Source organism: Grampus griseus, assembly GCF_964374135.1.
Source record: "Grampus griseus genome assembly, chromosome: 12".
NCBI classification, from domain to species: domain Eukaryota; kingdom Metazoa; phylum Chordata; class Mammalia; order Artiodactyla; family Delphinidae; genus Grampus; species Grampus griseus.
Window position 1 is genome coordinate 839,581 of NC_139006.1, and position 21,962 is coordinate 861,542.

Below are 21,962 nucleotides of genomic sequence, written 5' to 3' on the forward strand. Positions count from 1 at the left end.
ACCTGCGGTCTAGGGAGAAGGGGGCACACATCGGCAAATGGATGCCCGGTTAGAGGAAGTAGGGCCGAGCGGCTGAGAAAAGGAGGTGGAGGTTGAGTGCCCATTTTAAGTTAGGGGGCGGCAGTCAGAAAATGCCTCCTAAGGCTGTTGAGCTGGGATCTGAAGACCCACAAGGATGGTTTTTTCCCTTGTTTGTGACCAGGGAGATGGTCCAGCGGGTCTGTCCCTGGTTTCACTCTGGCTACCTTCAACCACCACCTCCCCTGCAGACACAGTGAGCTTTCAGACTTGTAAGTCAAGCTGTCTTCCAGGCTTCTGCTTAGCATGAAGTCCAGATCGCCGGCCGTGACCTTGTCCCTGTTTCTTCATGGTGCTTACGCCGTTCTGAATCATTTTATCATCTGTCTGGACTACTAGAACGTAACCTCCTTTTCTACTTTGCTCGTAGCTATCGCTCCAGGGCCTAGACACACAGTATGCACTCAGTAAGCATCAGCTGAATAAACCAATAATTTACCCATCTATCTCTCATTAGTTTTGATTTTCTTGAAGAGCCAAGTGTTGCTTTTTTAAAAAAACTTCCACCATTAGTGATAAAGTTGGCATGTATTATGCTTCAGTAAATACTCACTGCACAGGGACAGAAGCACAGAGCAGCTGAGGAAGTGCTGCTGTCTAGTACAAGGTAGCACTGGAGAACAAGAACATTACGAAGAAAAATAAACGCACCGGGTCCTTCCTCCTCGTGTGGCTTTGGAACGCAGTGGCCAGGTGGACATGGTCTCTGCGGAGAGAAATGGTGATTTCACTGAGAAACTCCATCCCTTCTAGTTCTGGCTACCGTCTGGGGGAGGAGCGAGGAGAAGAAAACCTCCGTTCGCAACACTAACTTGGTTTCCCTGTGTCTTGTTTTCTCTTCACACAAATGAAATGAATACGACTGGTATCTTATTTTAACCTGAACAGTAGCTTTCTATGAAAGACAAAACAAAAAAGCATATAAAAAGGTCAATTTATTATACCTTTTGTTTGGTGGGATATCAGTGCCCTTTAAAACCCTACTATTCAAGTACAAATGACTGTTTACAAAGTATTTACAATTTCGGTCTTCTTCCTTTAAATTTCAAAACACAACAGCTATCTGGTTACAACAGTTAACAAATAGTCCTGAAGGTGGCAAAAGGGAAAGCCTCTGCCTCAGGAGGCTGACTCCAGCCTCCTACTTCCCCCGCCCCCGGATCCTCCAACCACCACCCAGCCTCCCTGGAACAAATGTCTCTGAATTAAAGAAAACCTGGGTGACTGCTTTTTCCATGGTGGCCCATTCCAGTTTGACGGTGTTTTTGCCTGCTGTCTTTATATTTTATGTTCTGAAGATTTCTCTCAATCCTTACCATGCATTGGGTGGGAACCCTGTTCTACAAGGTAATGTGGGATTCTGACAACAGTAACAATCTGAGGAAGCCTGGAAAACATCGTCCTAAACTCACACTTACTCTGAAATATGGAAACTTTAACCTTTAAAACAGAAAGCGAAGAAAACAATACACCGGACCCTTTACCTAAATGGCTGTGGAAGACTAGGAGGTGAGTGCTGACATCCAGATGTTACTAAATCGACTGATACCAGTAACGCTATTTTCTGTCCCATATTTTGCAACAGGGAATCGCTGAAGAAAACACACTTCTTTCACTCACATGGTAAGACAGGGCAGGAGTCCCACACTGCAAATATTCAGACCCTAGTTCTGTTCTCTTAGAAAGCTTTTGAGAGATTTTTCTAAATTCTCTTCTAGTGTTCTAGATTAATAGAGGACTTCTACTCAGGCAGCTATGTCTAGGATATTCTAAACACTCAACACTTCACCATCATCTACAGAGACTGTCCACACCCCAAGAAGGGTAAGAACAAAACCAACAGGCTTCACAAGTTAAAATAAGCTGAAAAGGAGAATTCCTTTTTAGTTCTGCACATTTGAGGATTTAAAAAAAAAAAGTAGGAACTCTCCTCAGTACCCAGATACGAAGCACAGAAGCCTCGTGCAGCCGCACTCCCTCATTACGGCACATGCTGAACCCACAATGAACAAGTCAGAAGGCAAATTATAGTGTTCAAGTAACTAGAACGTTAAATCCTGTCCACTTTGAACAACTGGTCTTTACTTTTTTCCAAATTTCTCACCAAGAACTCAAAAATGAGCTGCCTGGTTGGCTTCACTAAGGTATCAATCGCCGTATTAGTGTCCACATATATTGATGGGAAACAAAAGAACTCGGGACAGGACACTTTCCTTTGTGTCATATAAAGTGATATAAAGGGGGAGGAGACAGACTGATTACAAATTTAAAATCTCTCAGTATGCCGGAACTGTTCCTAAGTACACACAGACCTAACACAACCTGATGTCCTGGACCAGAACTGTAGAAGAGGCACAGAGACGGAGCGGAGAGGGTGTCATCAGACACGCGCCTTTTGCTTGGGTGGACACCTCCAGGTAAGCAGACATCGTCAGCCAATCAAGCCCTTTGCAGTTGCCACAGTAAAAAAAAATAAAAATAGCAAATCCAGGGCCTCCTCTTTGCCCCTCAACCACGGGCCCCCCACCCCAAAGAGCCTGGATGGCTCCCTGCTTTACGCAGAACCCCAAGTGGGCGACATGCTCACATACGAGACATGGCAGTCTAGTATGAAGAGCTTACCACACCCATTTCTGTGGGTAATACTTGTAGGTGCATACACACAGCACACGCACAAGGAGGCTTCTCACCTCTGCACGTCACGCCTGGGCTGGGCACGAAAGCAAAGGGGCGATGGCAGGCCGCCCCCTTGCAAGGGCCTCGCCGAGCACTCAGCAGTGCCGTCTGCAACGTGACAACACTTGCACAGCACTCTGGGCCCCGAACCATATTCCCAGACAGGAGCCCCACAAGGTTTGCTGGCGCTGCTTCAGTAGCCTAAGTCCACTTACAAGTTTATCCGAAACCCGGGAAACTATCGTGGATGTGCTGGGGTGGGGAGCAGCCCCAAGCGTTCCTTTGACGTGGAAACCGGCCACTCTGAGGGAAGCCGTGCGATGCTCTTTGCAATGAAAATGCAGTCACAGACCATTCCCCTTCAACACAAGCTGGGAACGCGTCACGAATGTGCTTCAATGCATGTCAGTACTAAACGTCTCCTTTAAGAGTCCAAACAAGTCACATTTTAGGAGGGAGGGGAGAAACCACGTTGGTTTTCCCTGATCTGAGATGACCTACCTTTGATATCAGACAGTCTTTCTCCTCTCGAAGGACCATAACGTGCTTTCAGTTAGGAATAAAGAACCAGGCAGAGACAGATGCTGTCAGACCACATTTTAGCTCCACAAGGTCTATTTTATGACTCACTGCACCTTCCAAATGGCTACTTGTGATGTGCAAAAAACACTGTACACTAACAGAGAAATTCTAAATGGCTTTCAAGACCCAGCAGTACTGCCCTGGAGGAGAAACTAAAAGGTAAAAGCATCGAGGAAACACTGCCACTGCCGCTTTCTCAGTCAGCCACATAACACGTGACGGGGGCGCTCGCTGAGGGTCGCCGCTCCAGGCACTGGACGCCCTGCAGGGCACTGTCCTGGGGCTCAGTAAATAAGTCCACCCCATCTGGGCGGGGCGGTGGCAGGCACGGGCGGCCCGCCTGGGGCCGCGCCGCGCTCCCGACTAGGGGCACGGAGGCTTGGTGGGCGTCTTTAACCTGACGGCGGGGACTCTCATCTGGAGCTTGGGCTGCTGGTTCGGGCTGTCGGAGCTGGCCGGCACCTGGGCTGGGTTGGGAACACCGGGGGTCTGCAGCTGGGCCGCCGCCGTGGTCACGACTTGCTGCTGCATGAGCTTCTGCTGGACTACCTGTGCTGTCGCTGTCACTGCGGGGATCACCTGGACCTGCTGCCCGGCCGCTGTCGCCTGGGTGAGGGTCACAGTCTGTGGGGAAGCCTGAACCAAAACAGAAACACATCTCCTAGAAAACGCAGATCAGGTGACATGAAAACTTAGACGTCCTTGGGGGTGGGGGTTAGAAACATGACTAGCGCGAATGCTTCCGTGAAATGTAAAAACCACCTGACCTATCAAAATAGGACCTCTGGTTTCTAACCAAACAAAAATAGAAAACCAAACTACTGCTGCTTTTAGGCTGCAAGCGGACGCCTCTGGGGAAAGGATGGCCGGGGACTGGTGCTGCTGGTGTCCAGCTCCTAATACTATCTGGTTTCTTGACACCTACATGCCAGTGTGATTCTGAACCAACTACAATTATTTTAAAGCACTGCTTTTATACGGCCACATTTTTAGCAGTAAAAAGCCGGTAAGAACCGAAAGCTAGGCTCTGTTGGGAAGGTAAGTCCTGGCTGTCCCCAGTAGTATTTCTACTCTAAGACCCAAGGTCGATACGAACGGATTCTGTTTTCTTTCTTCGTTTCCCTAAAAGGAAGGTGCGGTGGCTTCAGCTGGCAGGATGCACCTAAGGTTTACTGGCTGAACGAAGGAGCCCAGAAATGAGCCCCCTCAGCACATGTGACACTGAGTCCAAACACATTTGTTCAGGGTTTTTTTCCTGCTAGTCTCAGGATATCAAGTGTTTTCTCCAAAGTTAATTTTCTTTTCTGTATTATGAAGATCACAAGCCGTTCTCTAGGAATTAAAATTCTGTTTCCTCGGATGAAAAGCAAGAACTCTCTTCGTGGGAACCCCCGACAGCTGCGGGTCTCCAGTCCTACCTGTTGGGAAGCAGAGGCAACCTGCTGGATGCTGGCCACGGGTGTCTGCTGCTGGACGACTTGAGGGAGTTTCGCAACCTTGGACAAAACAAAAAAGCCAAACGGAGACGCCAAATGAACGTGTGCGCAAAAGAGATTTCTTGCCCTCTCTCCTTCTCAGTTCTTAATGCAAAAAACAAAAAACAAAAAAAAAAAGACGGTGGTCAGACGACACAAAATAGCAGGTCTCAAAAGTGGGCTCCCCTGGAACCCCGAGAGAACCAGTTATTTCACCTTTGCACTGAGTAACGACTGCCTTCCTAATCGGTAATCACATGTAATTTGAAGCTTATTATCGGTCTCATATTTCAGACAGTCACATTTTTCTTTTATAAAAATCGCTCCAAGTCTATATGAGAGAGTTACATGGAAGACAGAGTGCCTGGGCGCCACTCCACAATGGGCGCCCCCATTGTCAGGGCACCCGGACCAACACCCAGGTTCAGCCCTAGTCCAGAGACATCTACGCCCAAACTCTAAAGTGGTCACTTCACCATTTTTCTACTTTCTTCTTCATCATGATTGATATCTTCCCCTACAAAACAAAACCTTCCACCCAATGGTCACTTTTTGTAAACCTGCCTATCTTGCTGTCCTGCTGTAATAAGACAATTCAGGCCACTTGTGTCTACTCAGGGCTTCGGGGACACCGGTTCACAGAAGCAGCTCCCGAGTGGGTAGCTGCTGGGGGCCATGGAAAGCCCCCTCAGGTCTCTAACTGGCGGAACAGGGATGAAAATAAGTCTTGCCCAAGATAATCCTGGAGGAAATGTGAAATTATATGATGTACTTGCAAATGACAAGCTACCAAGTAAATACGAGTTCTCACGGAAATTAAAATGAATCAGAAGGCATTTACTAGTTTACTGTAACTTGAATCAAAAACTGTGAACCGCACTCACTGACATCAAAGGAACCCCTGAGTGAGCCTGTGCGCTTCCTCTGACGGGAGAGACGTTTGGTCAGCTACCGCAGCGCACGGGCCACAGCTCAGATCCGCAGCCACGAAAATGCTGAAGAGGTGCCATGCATAACACCAAGGTGACGTCTTAAAACGCATCGATAAACTTGCAGGAAGTCCAGAGCTCCCAGTGCCAAAACTTAAGCAAATGGGGGACCCCGAGCCATGAGAAGGCGCTACAGCAGCTCGTGCCCGAGACCACGTGCTGCAGGGGAAGCCTTGCACTGGGTTTTCATGGCCTCCCGGGTGCAGCAAAGAGACCAAGTCCAAACCCACTCTCAGGAGGAGATAACAAGAGGGCTGCCCGATGCCCCCCGCAGCTGCGATCCTGGCACTCAAAGGGTCTGTGAGGAAGCCGCCTGCCTTAGGCCTCGGTGCTAGGCAGGGGAGCGGGAGACACAGGCTGGCAGACCAAACCCTCAAGCCACAGCTGATGTGGTCCTGGAGGCACCCATGGGAGCCCAGCACAAGGAAGAACCCACCTTCAACCCAGACCTCAAAGCCTTCCAACCAACAGAACTTCAAGGGAAACTGGCTCACAAGAAGACAACTCCTATAATGACAAAAACTCCACAGTTCCTGAAGCAAGAACAGCAGAAACAAGTAAAATCAGACGCACACGGACTTCAAATAGAGGAATTATCAGGCACGCACAAAACAGTGTGCCGTCCTGTGCAGCCTGAAAACACGTATGGGAACAAGAAACTACAAAGACCAAGCAGGTTTGAGACAAAAACAGAACTTCGAAGAATAAAATACTTATAATCACCAAAATTAAAATTCAATGGACAAGCTTAACAGCAGATTAGACCTAATGAAAGGAAAGCTCAGTGAAATGGGAGACAGGTTAGAGGTCATTACTCAGAATGCAGCACAGAGAGACAATGGAAGGAAAGCACAGAGACTGAAGAGACACGGAGGGCAGGAAATGGGGTAGAGGCGGCACCTAAAGAAACGGCGGCTGGTCATTTCCTAAACTGACAAGAGAGATCAATGCCCAGATTCCAGACGACCAGCAAATTCCAAGCTAGATCGTCACAGCATTTATAAAACGCCAAAGACAAAGAAAAGATCTCAAAAGGAAACAGAGGGAAAAAAGACAGGTTCCCATCGAAGCAGCGACCCGCTGGACAGACATCTGACTTCTCCTCAACAACAAAAGACCAGGAGCCAGGGAGTACTGTTAATGTGCTGAGAAAATGAATGTCCATCTAGAATTCCATACAACGCAGAAGCATCCTTCAGGAACAAGAGTGAAATACAGGCATCTTCAAACAATATGGGAAACTCCAAAGGGTGTACTTCAAGCAGAAGAAAAGGAATTTTACATGAAAAGTGAAAATGAAACAGGATAGAAGGAAACTGCATGACTGCAGCAGCATGTGAGTTGAGAGGGCCAGGGAGCAACGGTGTTGACAGACCCGTGCTCGAGAGCAGAGCAGAGACGGTGGTTTGTGCTATACTCTGACAAGGTAAATCTGCACATGGAGATTTTAGGATAACCACTTAGAGAACAGAAAAAAAACATGTAATTTTCAAACGAGTCAGAGGAGGAAAAAAACCCAGAATGACAAAAAATAAATACATAAATGGAATAAGAGAAGGCAAGTAAGGCTGGAAAGAGAAAACAGAACAAGTTGAAAATGCAAACAAAATGGAAGCTAAAAGCCGTTCCTCCCAGGCCTCACCATAAAGGGAGTGAATGTGTCACAGCTGAAGGACCAAAACTGAGACGCGGGACAATGACAGTGAGGCGGCGTCCAGCGACTGTTTCTGTGACATATGGGTAGAGTTCTCGGTATGAGGCACAACAGGCTGCCACACCGAAACAGTATTTCAAAATAATAAAAGTTAAAATTTTAATTTATGTGCAGCTAACAACAGAGCACCTAATATAAAAAGCAAAAGTAGAAAGGAATATAAGGAAAAACAGATAAACCCATAACCAGAATGGGAGGGGGTTTTTTCCTCCATTTTTTGGGCTGTGCCAGGCGGCATGTGGCATCCTCAGTTCCCCGACCAGGGATGGAAGCCGCGCCCCCTGCAGTGGAAGCACGGAGTCCCAACCACTGGAGCGCCAGGGGAGTCCCAGAATGGGAGATTTTAACTCACCCCTCTCATAACTGACAGAAGAAGCCGACTAGCAGGCACAACACCCCGGATAAACCTGACCTAGAGGTGACCAAGGGACCCCACGCCGCCACAAAGCACGTCTCAGCGCACTTCACTGCAGGATCCGTGCTGGGCCGGGTCTGGAGCGTGAAGAGCAGCGGAGGGTTTGGCCCAGGAAAGGCTGAAGGTCAGGGAAGACAGAACTGCTGTCCCAGAGCTGGAGGAGGAGGGGCTAAGGTACCAGAGGCACACACCTCCAGGGGCCCGTCCAAAGGCAGCCAGGATTAAAACCCTGGGCGAGATGAGAGCTGGCCGCAGATGCGAATCTGGACTCATGGGCACACAGATGGGCTCAAAGCCTCGAGACTGGAGGGACCACGAGGGGAGGGGTGCAGACAGAGGGTTTGTAAAGAAACAAAACACCACAACCAAAGGAACAAAAAGTTGTAGCAATCTAGATAAAGAAGAGACTTTTCTTACTGTGCTGAAGGGTGATTTTAAAAACCCAACCCGCAGAACGACCACGAGGAGAGCCACGTGGCCGAGCTTCCTGTCTGCACCTGTCACACTGCCTTGCGGGCATCGCCAGCACGACGAGGCGGGAATAAGAAACAGAAGGACGAAGGGGAAGATGCCAGCCGCCAGGACTCACAGGTGATGTGATCGACACAAGGGAAACGCAAACCAACTAGAACAGATTGAGGCTGTGGGATTCAAAAGTCCACATACAGTGTCCTACAGACACAGACAAAAAGAGGGAACTTAGAGCAGAGTATCAGAAAACGCCCGTCACTTAGGAATAAATCTAATACACGCAATAAGATCTTTATGGAAAAAAAATCAGAAAACTTACTTAAAGGGCGTTAAAGAAGATTTAAACAGCAAATGATGTACCATGTTGGTGAATCTGAAGTCAAGACTGTAGAGATGCCCACTCTCCCCCAAACTGACCTACAGAGTCAATGCGGTTCTAACAAAAACGCCATCAGTTTTGACCACGGTGCGTATACTAAATAAGCTGACTCAAAATCGATACGGAAGTGCAGAGAGCGGGAAAGCAGGATGCTCCCGACAGCAGGAGGTGGATGCCGAGAATCATCGTGCAGCAGAGTGGCGAAAAGCGGGCAGTGTGGGCTCACAGGGGCCGAGACCACGGTGCTCAGAGAAGCCCCCGAGGAACCGCACGTCACGCGTGCCTGGTCACACGGTGGGTCGGGGGAGAGAAGGGACTCCCGAATGAGTAGTGTGAAAGTAACAGGGCGTTGTGTTCACGTGGAAAAATTAAACTGAACCCCTATTTTTGGATCATCTCCAAAAACCAATTCCAGGAAGGTTAAAGACATAAATGTGAACAAAAAAATTATCAAGTTTTTAGAAATGACCTAGGAAACAGCACCACGACCTCTGGGAAGGATTTCTTAAGCAAAGCGCAAAAGGCACTATTCAGACACAAAAAGATTGATAAATTCCAATACACTCAAATCCAGAAGCTCCGTTCGTAAAGTGAGTGAGCAGGTAAGGCACAAGCTGGGAGAAGTGTGACACACAGACCCAAAGGCAGACACCCGGGACGTACAGCCCCACCGGGAAGCCCCCGAACAGGCTCGTCCCAAGGGAGGGGCCCCGACGGTCAGCAGATTCGCACCGCTGCCAGAGGAAGGCAGACGGCAGGCCGGCACGGGCCGAGGCTGAGGGACCACAGGAGCTCGATGGGTGGGCGTGCCCACGGCCCCGCACCCCGTCCCGGGCGTCACGCGTGTGCCGGGACCCAGGAGACGTGCAATGCTGGGCTGGCCAGTGCCGGGCAGCCGGCGGCAGCAGAGGGACGACCACGACCCCTGCAGGAGCCTCACCAGCACAAAGGCTGCCACCGCAGCAGGACCTGAGCACAGTCCCCAGGCCACGCTGCAGGGCCCCACGACCCTCTCCATGGGGCGCTGGTTGGTGGCGCCCCCCTGCTCTACCTCCGAGCGCCCGCTGCGTCTGTTCCCAGCCCTCGGGCTCCCCGCTGCTCACCTGGATCTGGGTCTGCACCTGCTGGGTCCCAGCCAGTTTCTGGGCCTGGGAGATGGGCGTGGTGAGAAACTGGGTTTTAAGGGCTGGCTGGGTGGCGTAGGTGACCTTCTGTGGCTGGCCCTGAGCGGCAATCTGCTGCGCTGTGATCTGAGGAAAGAGAGGCCGCCCAGGGTTAGAGCAGGCAAGGCTCTGCGTCCCCTTCTCAGAGCCCCCCAGACGCCCGCAGCGTGACCACCCCGGCTCCTGGCCCTGCCCGCCCGCTGCCCTGTGTTCTTGCTGCTGCCCCCCCGGGGGGCCCGGTCCTGGGTCATCTCCTCCCCTGCTGGGAGGTCCCCTCATGGCCCAGGCTGGGCTTCATCTCCCATCCTCTGAGGCACCTGGTGCCACGTCTGCTCATCATGTAAGTGAGCGAACTTGACAATACAGAAAACACACACCGTTTCCCAAATCTAACTTTAAGAATTTGGCCCATACTCAAAACTATTTAGCACAAACAGAAACAAACCTGTACGCACAATCTTTACACATTTAGTCTAATTTTCCATTTTCCCTGCCAGGAGCGTTTAAATACTATTCAGAAAGCCATGCGTGTATGTGGCCCATATATTCGGTTTACAAAGCCACAGCTATGGACACTTTTAACGTCTCAGAAGTCTTCTTTCAAGTTACGTGAACATACCGACTGGCACTTTGGCTAAAGCCCTTCTCCTTCTCTCTTTCAGACGCTGGCTAAGCCCCCGCGATGACCCAGCCCGGTCTCCGTCCTGTCACAGTGCCTCCCAGCCCGGCACGCCCCACCCCAGAAGTCACTTCACGTCTCTGCGCGTCTGTCAGTTTCTGGAAAGGGGCACCAGCCGCCTGCAGAGCCCTCAGCACATGGGGACAGGGCGCTGGCTCGCTCCGGTTCAGAAAACAGCACAGATGCAACAGGAAGGTCAAGAGCCCAGACGCCATCATCTGTGCGTCGGGCTTTGCGCCACCAGCAGCAGATGAGGCAGAAGCCCTGGGGAGCAGAGCGCCTTGCACTCCGCTCCTGCTTGCCAGCGCAGCCCCGAACCCCCGCCTCTGAGGAGGACTCGCCCCTGGGGCCTCAATCAGCTCAGAGCTGCCTCCCAGCCTTCTGAGTCAGAGGGTCGCTGACAGCACTCCTCTCACAGTACCCCTGCCCCTCTCTCCCCTCCCTCCGTCCATCCGCTGATGGCGCGTGTGTACACACGTACACACACACATGCACACACACGTACACACGCACACACACAGCTGGCTCCTGTGCACCCGGACGGGTCGCACACCAGGAGCTACACGTGCTTCCCCGAGTCCTCCCGGCCCCTCCCAGTCATGCAGTTCCACAGCCTGCGTCCTTCACAGTTGCCCCCACGAGCCGGCAGGACATGGGGGCTCCCCCTCTCATGAACCACGCCCTCCCTCCAGGGCCAGCCCCAAGGCCGTCCTACGTACAGCCCAAGGCCACAACCATGGGGTCTCCGGTGCGTGGAGGCCAGGCAGCCACGCAGGGCTGGCTCGGAACCCTATCCGTCTCCGTGCATCCCACGCTTGGCAGCGGGGCCTGGCTCACGTGAAGAGGGGTCAAGTGGGAGCCCGGTACCTTCTGCTGGACGGCGGCCGGGCCTGGGGCGGCTTGCGGCTGGATGGCCTTCTGCTGCTGGACGGCCTGCTGCTTCAGCTTCAGCAGCTGCTGGACGTGCACAGGCTGGGCCACGACAGTCTGCCCTGAGAACACAGGTCAGGTCATTGAATCACAAGCGCCAAGTAGGGACAAGGTCTCAGGGCTCACAGTGAGTTCAGCTTCAGTGATCTCTGTACAGAAAACTACACGCTGAAATGGTGCTAAGCTGAATAAAGCCCGCCTTACATCTACTTAAAATGTTTCCAGGTCCACAACGACATTTGGACAAAGGGTGGGCAAGTTAAGAACGTGAACGGTTAAATCGAGGGACACTTCTGCTAAAATACACCGTGACACACCCAAGATGGCTGCGGGCCACAGCTACTAACTAGAAAAGGCTCGTCAGCCCCACTCAAGGCTGGACGCGGAGCGGCGGGGGCCGAGGGGTGGCATGAGACAGGCACCTGCGGCTTTCTGCGGCTGCCCGATGGCCACACTGATTCCAGCAACGTTCATGGGCAGCGTCGTGACGCCCGGCGAGGAGACCACGGCTGCGGGCACCGACACCACCGGGGGCTTCGCCAGTGCCACCTGGGCCGGCTGGGGCGCCGGGGCCTGCATCTGCCCTTGAGCCTGCAGCTGTGAAGTGGGGACCCGGGTCTAGACAGTGAAAACAATGGGAGAGTCCAGAGACATTCAGCATTCCACACGTCTGCAGACATTTCCCCACCAGCGGTCAGGTGGTGAGAAACTGACACATTCACAAAGGTGCTGCGTGGCGGTCAGCTAATGGAAAACAGCTCACTTTGGGCCGCCTATGTGCCCTGACCGTCACCAGCGGACACAGGGAGCGGGGCTCGGCGGCCCTCGGACGCCCGGGCGCACTGCTGCTCAGATGCGCTCCTGTCCCACAGCGAGCGTCTCTGCCTCCTGCATCTCAGAGCCTGACAGCACCCCACTCCTGCCACACTTCCTACGCTCGTCTCCTATCCCTCAGCGGCCACGGAAGATCAGCCCGAAATTACGACCTCGGCCTCCCACCAAGGGCCACTCTCGGTCTCCACCTCCTGCGACTTGCTTATCACTCGGCTACCAAGCACTTTTTTCCTTAAGTTATATTTTTTAAAAGGAAAATGGAAATAGATCCGTTTTTATACATACAAAAACTCAGACTACCTAAGAAAATACGAGGAAGTAAAAATCAGCCATAGCCCTAAGGTGCCCACATGTGAATGTGGAAACGACACCCAGCCCCCCAGACCTTGTCCTTATCTGTGCGGCCTGCCAGGAAAGTGTGTAAAGTGGGATGAGTTCTAGGTATCTGTAAGCTCTCCTCCTTCTACAACCCCTTTTCCAAAGCTGTGCACGACCCCGCTGTGCGCACGCTGTACAGTCTATGTAGTCAGCTCCCCAGTAACGGAGATTCAGGTCCCCTAACACTCCTGGTGCAAGTCTGTACGTTTACTACTTTGTACTGGTTCTATCACTTCTTTAGGATACAGCAGAAACAGGATCACTGGGTAAAGTAACGGGCATGTTTCTTAGCTCAACTGACTACCACCCCCTCCGGGGGAGCCGGCTCCTGCTGGCAAGCCCTCCGCCCGAGGCCTGGGCTGCCTGAGGCGGGCCGTCATGCGCGATTACCACTCGGCTCGTTTGAACTGGCATTTTCTTGTGAACACAGGTAACACCAAGCTTGCTTTCACAGTTTTTATCCACTTCTATCCCCTCTCTTACAGACTTAAAAGTGAAGTGAAGCACGCGGGAAGCAGAGCCTGGGCCCCCAGAGCCCCGGATCACAGCTGTGCTGTGGGTGACAAGCTGTAAGATCTGGGTAAGTTCTGAAGGTGTATGCCTTGGTTTCTGCACCTGCAAAATGGAGCTAGCATCACAGCACCCACTCCTGCCTCAGCACCAATCAGGTGACAGGCGGAGAGCCTACGGCGGCACCTGACCCAGAGCAGGAGCCCTAATGCTAGCCGTCGCCAGTGCCAGAAAGGGAGCCGCCCGCGCTGGGCACTGGTCTGCCTGATGTGCAGCATCTGGGCTCCAGGACACCCCCTCGACACGTGCCGAATGTAGCTGGCGTTCCCAGACACCCCCTTCACCACACCATCGTCCCCTCCTTCAGAAACCTTCGATGCCTCTCTGGGCCTGCAGAGCACCGCGACCCGAGTCTGGCTCTGGGGCCTCACTCGCCCCTCCACCTCCCCTCTGCTCTGACCACACGGGCCTCGTGCCTGGCCTCTGCCCCAGCAGCACCGGGACACCTTCCAGGGGCCACACCTCGCCCTCCCGTCGCCCCCCCCCACGTAAAGCCTGCTCTCCCTCCGTGGTCGGGCTCGCTCCCCACCCCACCCCCAGCCTCTCAGGCCACCATAAGCTCTGCGACACCGACATTCTGGAAAGCGTGACTGTGTAAATGTCTCCCACGTGCTGTTTCACCCTCTCCGAGGAGAACTTAAGTTCCTGGGGGAACGACCGTGCCTTTACTTGTCACTCCGCCACAATACCTGCAAGGGCCTGAGCGAGCAACAACGGTTCAGTTAAAACGTAAGAAGACGCTGCTCTGGAAAAACAAGCGTATCGACCGGAACTTACGAGCCGGGCCACCTGGAGGTTGGCCACGGTGGTGCCCGTGAGCAGGGCGCCGGGCCTCGGGGCCGTGACCGTGGTGAGCTGGGGGCTCTGCTGCTGCGTGGGCTGCGGGGGCTGCACCTGCACTTGTGCCGTTGGCTGCGGGGGCCCCGGCGGGGCCTGTGCTGGGGGCGCCTGCTGGGGCAGCTGCAGTTTCTGCTTCTGCATTTTGATCAGGTGTTCCTAAAACCCAGATAAAGTAATCTTTTCATCAACGTCAACTGCATTCCATTTCGTATATATCTTGGTTTTAAGTTACTGTTCTACTACCCGTTCAATGTCGAAGTAAACAGTTGCTGACGTGCAGTATGCAAACCATCCTCCAGGCCTTGCCAACATTTTTTAAATGTTCCCTTTACCACTGATGAAAACTAGCAACAGTGATTCTCACAGATTAGCAAATGCACAGCAAAATTCCTGGGTTCTTATCGCTTACAAGCAAAGGCGATTCGAATCTGTGGTGCCACCCCAAATCGTTAAGTCTTAAAATTGTAGTCGCTCTTGAAGTTCTACAAGGTACCGTAAGGTAAGCACGAGCTCTAAATTTTGTACTCCAACTGTCTCCAAATGAAAGTTTAATTGGTAAATAAACCCATGTCTTTAAAAGAAGTCAAAATATCAAGATAAAGACAGCTCAGGAAATATTTTAGGGGATAAAAATGTTTTAAGGAAATTTATATTGAGTTATTCACGACCCTCCGATCTCGTTCAAGGTGCTGAAAAAGAAAAGGACTTTGCCACTGGTTTAGGAGAGGGAAGGGAAGGGAGTAACAGGACCAGGCAAGCGAGCCGGTGCGTGGGGCTCTGAGCAGCTGCAAGAGGGGAGCAGGGGCAACTGAAGTCCCCGCCGCCTTAGAGCGCGAGGAGCGTTGGGGGGGGGGGAGGAAAGGCCGTGGGGCGGGAGGACCCTAACTCAGCGCTGTCTGCTGGTCGCCAGCTTCGGCGGTGACGGACACGTTCTGGAGCTGGGCTGTCCAATGTGGCGGGCTCAGCCACGTGTGGCCTTGCGCCCCTGAGCTGTGGCCGGTGTGATGGAGGACGGAACGCCTCGTTTCCCTGGCGCACATTCGGGTGCCTCCGGGACGAAGAAGTCTCAGCTGGTGCTCGCACGTCCTCACCGCCCTCCAGCGCCCTCGTCCCCTCTGTCACCCGCAAGGGGCAGGCCCGAGGTCAGGTACTTACTGTGGCAGGCCCGACAGCGAGCTGGAATTCTGAAGTACCATCTTCAGAACGTTTTTCTGGTTACTTTCTGTGTTGAGTACTAATGCTTTTCCACTTGTGGCAGGAATATAGCATTTCCTTTTAAAATGAACGTGCTTACTTATGTAACAGCACAGGTCGTGCACAGACTGGCAAGATTCAGGGGCATCAGCACCCACATGAGAGAAACGACACCGCACACGAGCTACTCCTCAGGAAGCCAAGCTCCACCACCTCGTCTCTTAAAGCTGTCGAGGAATACTTTTCACTGACATTTTCTCAGGTTGGGAAAAGAGCACAGAGCCTGAGCACAGAGCACAAGCAAGCGAGTGGGAAGATCCATCCGGAAATGGGGATTAAGGCCTCAGAGAGCTGTGAACAAGCTGGTCGCGTGATCATGGAAGCGGCCCTGTGTGCAAAGTGATTTCTAAAGACAACACAAACACACTTCCCACATAAAGACGATGGCGGACTGTGCAAAACACACTCTGAATCACATGACACACCAAGGCATCATCACACAGTGTGTGTGTTCGGTTTTCTAGAGGACGCTCACCGGAGTCAACTTGCCCACCGCCTTGATCTGCGCCGGCGCCTGGGCCTGGCCCTGGATCTGCGGGACCTGCACCTGCGAGGCCTGCTGCTGCTGTTGCTGCTGCCGCAGGAGCTGGAAGTGCGCGGGAGTGATGGTTTTCCCCGGAAGCTGGACCCCTGTGGCTGAAGAGGTCATCTGGTGAGACTGCGGCCCCGCACACGTGTGCAAGCCTGAGCCCTGAGGGGCCTGAAGAGCGGGACAGGCCACACAGGAAACCAACCCTGCCTTTACCTTGGGACACTTGAGTCACCAAAGACCGGGTCGGGGTCTGCACCGGGGTCAGGCTGGTAGTGACCACAGCCGAGGCCGTCACTGAGGTGACCGCTCGAACACCCTGAGTCGGTGCCAGGGACACCATGTCGGACGTGGCCGTGGCGGGGGACCCAACTGCTCGAGGCTGGGTGTGGACCACCTGGGCAGGAGCAGAGCCTCCCGAGGTCTGGAAAAGGCGAAGAGAAGAAAAGCGTCAGGCTGCTGCACAACATTCAAGACTCCTTATAGCCGTCGGGTGAAGAGAAAAGGGCATCAAACGCTAAATCCTAGAAAACGAAGCACATTCCAGATTCTGGCCTTTTGACAGATTGCTAAGAGACTGTTTCCCTTGTGAACTCAAAGCCTGTGCCTAGGGCTAGCGTGGATGGGTCGCTCGCAGAAGGAAAGATCACGACGCTGCCGCCCCCAGTCTAAAACACTGCCTGTCCCCGTCCCGCTGTCCTCGCTCAAAAGACCTTTTGGTCCCAGGAACCATCTAGATGCCCGTGTTCATCCCCCGGAAACATACAGGCCCCTAACCCCCCACGGCCATCCCCAGGCAGCTGCGGAGGCTGCAGCCCTGGACCCGCGCGGCGTCTCGACTTGGCCTCGCTGTGTCCTCGTCCCTTGGCGCCACGGCCGCCGCAGCCCCTCAGCGGACTGGGCCCAGCTCCACCGAGTCCGCCTCTGAAAGCACCCTGAAATGTGGCGCTGGCCCCTGCTGGCCCCCTTGGTGCAGACGGTCATTATGTTTTCCTGTTTAGTTTGTCCCTAATCTTACACTTCATTACCTATTTGAATCCAAATCCAGTATCTTATTCTGTGCTTTCTATTCAACTCACCTGTTCCGTATTTCTTTTAATCATCTTTCTTGCCTTCCTGCACATTACTTTCTTCTCATCCCACTTTCCCCTCCCAAAGCTTGGAAGTTATACTCTATTCTTATTCTTCTGGTGGCTTGTCTAAAAATTGTATCAAGAACTTACAAAAGTCTAATCCATAATTTCACACTTTTCCTGAACAATAAAGGGATTCTGGAATGTTTCAACATCCCTAGCCCTGCTCACGTCATTGCATTGTGTATGTCACGTCTGCCTTTGTTGACCCTACAGTAAGTTACTGCTGTTCGCAAAGTCCGTTTGCACCTCAATTAGTTCATGTAGGCGAGATCTATAGGGAATTCTCTTAGGCTTTGTTTGGAAATGGTTGTTCTTCAAGGTATTTTCAGGGCTGGCAGTTATACTCTCCGACTACAATGAAGACGCCATTCCATTCCAGGAGCTGGTTCCTGGCTTCATTACCACCGTTGAGAAGTAAGCAGCTGTACCTCTGAAGGCAACCTGACTTTTTCAGGCTGCTTTGAAGACCTCCTTGTCGTTGGCATTATGTAAGCGTGGAGTCCCTTTCATCATCCCTGACCAAGGTATACGGATCAGTGTCATCAATCAGTTCTGGGAAACTCTTACATCTTCACATACTATCTCTGCTCAACTTTCTCTCTGTCTGGAACTCTGATTAACCTCTGATTACATCCTCTCACTCAATCTTCCGTGGCTTTAAATTCTCTTCCGTACTTCCATCTGCTGTCTCCCTGTGCTGCATTCGGGATAACTTCTTCTGATTTATCTTCCAGTTCACTAACTCTCTCTTCAGCTGTGTGGAAAGTGATATTAAGCCCGATTATAAGACATTTATTTTCCAATACTGGTAACCATACTTTTCATTTCTTAAAGTTCTCTATATTCTTTTAAGTATAGTTTCCTGGTTTTTACAGACATTCGCAAGCTTCTCTTTTATTTCTTTAAAATAGAAAGTATAACCGTTTTATCATCTATGCCTGCTAACCCCCACCATCTCAAGTCTTTAAGGATCTGCCCAGTGTCTGTTGCTTCTGTTGGTTCTCACTCATGGTGCCTTCTTTCCGTGTGTTTGGTTATCTTCTATTATATGCGGCTCATTATACCTGGAAATCACTGTGGACATTCTAAGAAGTCCAGGTTGAAGGCACATTCCTCCAGAGAATCTGCATTCGATTCTGGCCACTTACCCAGGAACACTGCTCATCCAGGTCTACGTCACATGATTTGAGGGGCTTTGGGAGCCCTTCTGGGGAGCCATCAACGTGAGCTGCAAACTGACAGCTGACTTGGGGCTAGAGCTCCACAGGAAGAGCCCCCGCCCCACCCTCTGCTCAGCATGATGGATTTTACTTCCGGTTCACCCTGCCCTAAGGACTTAGCCATTTGGGGGCCTGTCTCAAGGCATCAATGCCTCCTTTTAGACTCTCCACCTGGGTGAGTCGAGCCTTGGGCTTGAACGGGGCGTCCCCCTGTCTGAGAAGGTGAAGTGTACTCCAAGGCGGACACAAGGGCACCCTGTGTATCTCTCTGGGTTGCCTCTTCCCTTAGATTTTGGCCCAATAATTATTTACTCTTTTGTCAGCTCCTTGAAATTTTGAAGAGGATACTTAAAAATTTTATCCAATAATTTCAGTTCTTTTCATTAGGAGAGTGGTATAAATAACTCAACTCACCTTATCACCAGAAACAGAAGTCCTTTCCCGCACTACTGAAATAGCTTCCTCTCTAACCTTTTCTGCAATGATCTACTCTACACATAAAACATCACATGAATTTCCCTAAAACACACCTCTGCTCAAACATTTTCAAGGGCTCCCCATCGCCTGGTGAATGGAACCCACATTCTTCAGCCTGAAATCCAAACACCATGACAGCCCAGGCTCACCGTCACACAAGACCAAGCACGCGCAGCCGCTCAAGAACCTGTGAGAGGTTGTGGGAACCACCGCTGCTCTGCTAATGCATCTTGTGCTCCGTCCAAACAGAACCGCTTGCTGTGCCCAGTATACACCATTCACTTTCCCACCACTGAACCTTTGCTTGTACGACTTGCCCTGCCTTCCAAAGAGCCATTTTGGTGGATGACATCTTCCTATTCTGTGGAAGCCCAATGCTCCCTTCTCCAGAAAACCTCCCTGTTACCTGTACCTCTTTTAGGTGCGGCCACAGGATTGACTGTAAGAACCCCATGAAAGCGAGCCGTGTGTTTGAGTCCTACTTCTAGCCCCACATCACCAGGGAGAGAATCTTGCCTGTTAAGAGCTGTTCAAAAAATACATTGTGGATAAATTGCTTTATCTTTTAAAAATATGACTACAGAAATAGGTCTTTTCAAAATAAAATACCAAGTGCAATGATCTGGGCTTGCCACCCTCACGGAAGTAGTGACACTGGTCATAGGAAATGATCCTAATGCCACAGGCTAACTAACAGCTTCTGTATTCAGTGAACTGGCTGAGTGTAAAGTGGTTTACTACAAAGTAGAAAGAAAAATGAATGAAATAATCCACAGTCACATTCTAGAAAAACTGTTTTCATAGTCACTCTACTGCTTAGAGTATTCTAATTTTTTAAACCCAATTTACTGAGGTGTAACTCACGTACAGTAAAATTCACCTGTTTCAGGAATACAGTTCTGTGAATTTTTATAAATGTATGAGGCCGAGTAGCCACCAGATAGATACAGAACATATTCTGTTTTCCGTCCGTAAAGCCTTGCCTTTTCCATGTGGTTTAAATGGAATCACACACACACGAAGGCTTTCAAAACTCCTATCAGCCAGCACAATGCCACTGAGATCTGCCGTGCAGCCGCACGTGCCAGCAGTCTCCTGCCCCGCTGGGCAGTGCCAGATGGGCCGGGTGCACCATCTTCCCTTCTGCTCAAGGACATTTGGGCTGTTCCCTTACGTCGTAATTATGAACACAGCCACTAAACACATTCACGCTCAGGTGTTTTTGTGCAGACGTGTTTTCATTTCTCTTGGGAGAAAACCTAGGAGTGGAACTGATAGGCTGGAGAGTAGGTGTACGTTTAATTTTGTAAGAAATAAACTGTCTTCCAGACTGACTGCTAAGGTTCTGCATTCCCATCAGCAATGAGGATTCCAGCTGCTCTGCATCCTCACCAGCATTTGATACTGCCAGGTTTTTCTTTTCTTAAAGCCATTCTCAGAGATGTGTAGCAGTAGCAGATCACTGTAGCTTTAATTTACATCTCCCTAATGACTAACAATGTTGAACATCTTTTCCTATTTATTTGCTATCCATATGGTGTGTGTGTGTATATATATATATATATATATATATCTCCATATGTATCTTCCATGGTGAAGTAACTGCTCAAATCTTTTGTCCATTAAAAAAAAATTTTTTGTCCACTTTTAAAAGTTGTTTGTTTTCTTATTATTGATTGAAAAAATCTCTGTATAATCTAAGTACCAGTCTTTTACCAGATATGTTCTTCAAATATTTTCCATGCCTTGCTTTTCATTTTATTAACAGTATCTTCCAAAGAACAGAAGTTCTTGATTTGATGAAGCCTCATTTATTTTTTTTCATAATTTGTAGGCTTTTGGGATCCTAGGAAATCTTTGCCTAAAACCAAGCAAAGATGTTCTATGTTTTTTTCTAGAAATTTTATAGTTTTGGGTTTTACATCTGGGCCCATGATCCACTTTGAGTGACTTTTCATATACAGTATTAGTAACAGTTCAAAGTTCATTCGGCTTTGAACGTTTCCCCAGTTCCTCCAGCACCATTTGTTGAAAAGACTGCCCTTTCTCCACTGAAATCCCTCGGCACTCTTTTTTTTCTTTTAAAATTTTATTTATTTCTGGCTGCGTTAGGTCTTCACTGCTGTGCGCGGGCTTTCTCTAGTCGCGGTGCGCAGGCCTCTTATTGCGGTGGCTTCTCTTGCGGAGCATGGGCTCTAGGCGTGCGGGCTTCAGTAGTTGTGGCTCACGGGCTCTAGAGAGCTGGCTCGGTAATTGTGGTGCACGGGCTTAGTTGCTCCGCGGCACGTGGGATCTTCCCGGACCAGGGCTCAAACCTGTGTCCCCTGCATTGGCAGGCAGATTCTTAACCACTGCGCCACCAGGGAAGCCCCTCTTTTTTTTTAAAGGGTTCTCTTCTCTATTTTTAATTAATTAATTAATTAATGGCTGCGTTGGGTCTTCGTTGCTGCGTGCGGGCTTTCTCTAGTTGCGGTGAGCGGGGACTACTACTCTTCGTTGCGGTGCGCAGGCTTCTCATTGCGGTGGCTTCTCTTGTTGGGGAGCACGGGCTCTAGGGGCGCAGGCTCAGTAGCTGTGGCACGTGGGCTCAGTAGTTGTGGCTCACGGGCTCTAGAGCACAGGCTCAGTAGTTGTGGCGCACGGGCTTAGTTGCTCTGCGGCATGTGGGATCTTTCCGGACCAGGGCTTGAACCAGTGTCCCCTGCATTGGCAGGCGGATTCTTAACCACTGCACCACCAAGGAAGTCCCTCCCTGCACTAAGAGTCCCGCCCGGCACTCTTAGTAAAAATTAATCAACTATGTACATGTGGGTCTATTTCTGGACTCTCTATCCTACTCCATGGATCTATGTGTCCATCCTTTTCCCAACACCACACTGTCTAGTTCACTACCAACACCACCTTCATAGGAAACACATTCCTCAGAACCCAACAGGGACATCACTCTATTTGCCAAAGCACTGCTGACTTTGAAGCAGCTTCTCACTCAGGGCACATGTTGTCTTTAGATCTGTGACTAAACTGCAACTCAGGATGTAAATGTAAACTCCTTTATTTCCGTCATTTATTTTTGTTTTCTACGGTGACACCACAGACGGCAGGTGCGTCCAGGTGAGCGCCCTGTCTCCTTCTGGTTACATGCTCAGAGGTCTTGTGGCTCTGCGTCTCTCCCT

General features: G+C 50.9%; 1 protein-coding gene across 1 annotated transcript in view; it reads right to left on the reverse strand.

The window, feature by feature from the left end:
• Window positions 1-3,339: 3,339 nt before the first annotated feature.
• EP400 (E1A binding protein p400) overlaps window positions 3,340-21,962 on the reverse strand; it is a 110,376-nt gene continuing 91,753 nt past the window's right edge. The window contains exons 46-53 of the mRNA XM_082667747.1: window positions 16,173-16,380; window positions 15,903-16,063; window positions 14,111-14,329; window positions 11,974-12,169; window positions 11,489-11,613; window positions 9,883-10,029; window positions 4,755-4,832; window positions 3,340-3,972 (exon numbers count right to left, since the gene is read on the reverse strand). Coding sequence (XP_082523873.1) covers window positions 3,700-3,972; window positions 4,755-4,832; window positions 9,883-10,029; window positions 11,489-11,613; window positions 11,974-12,169; window positions 14,111-14,329; window positions 15,903-16,063; window positions 16,173-16,380 — 1,407 coding nt within the window. The 3' untranslated portion in view covers window positions 3,340-3,699. The remainder of the gene's footprint in view (window positions 3,973-4,754; window positions 4,833-9,882; window positions 10,030-11,488; window positions 11,614-11,973; window positions 12,170-14,110; window positions 14,330-15,902; window positions 16,064-16,172; window positions 16,381-21,962) is intronic.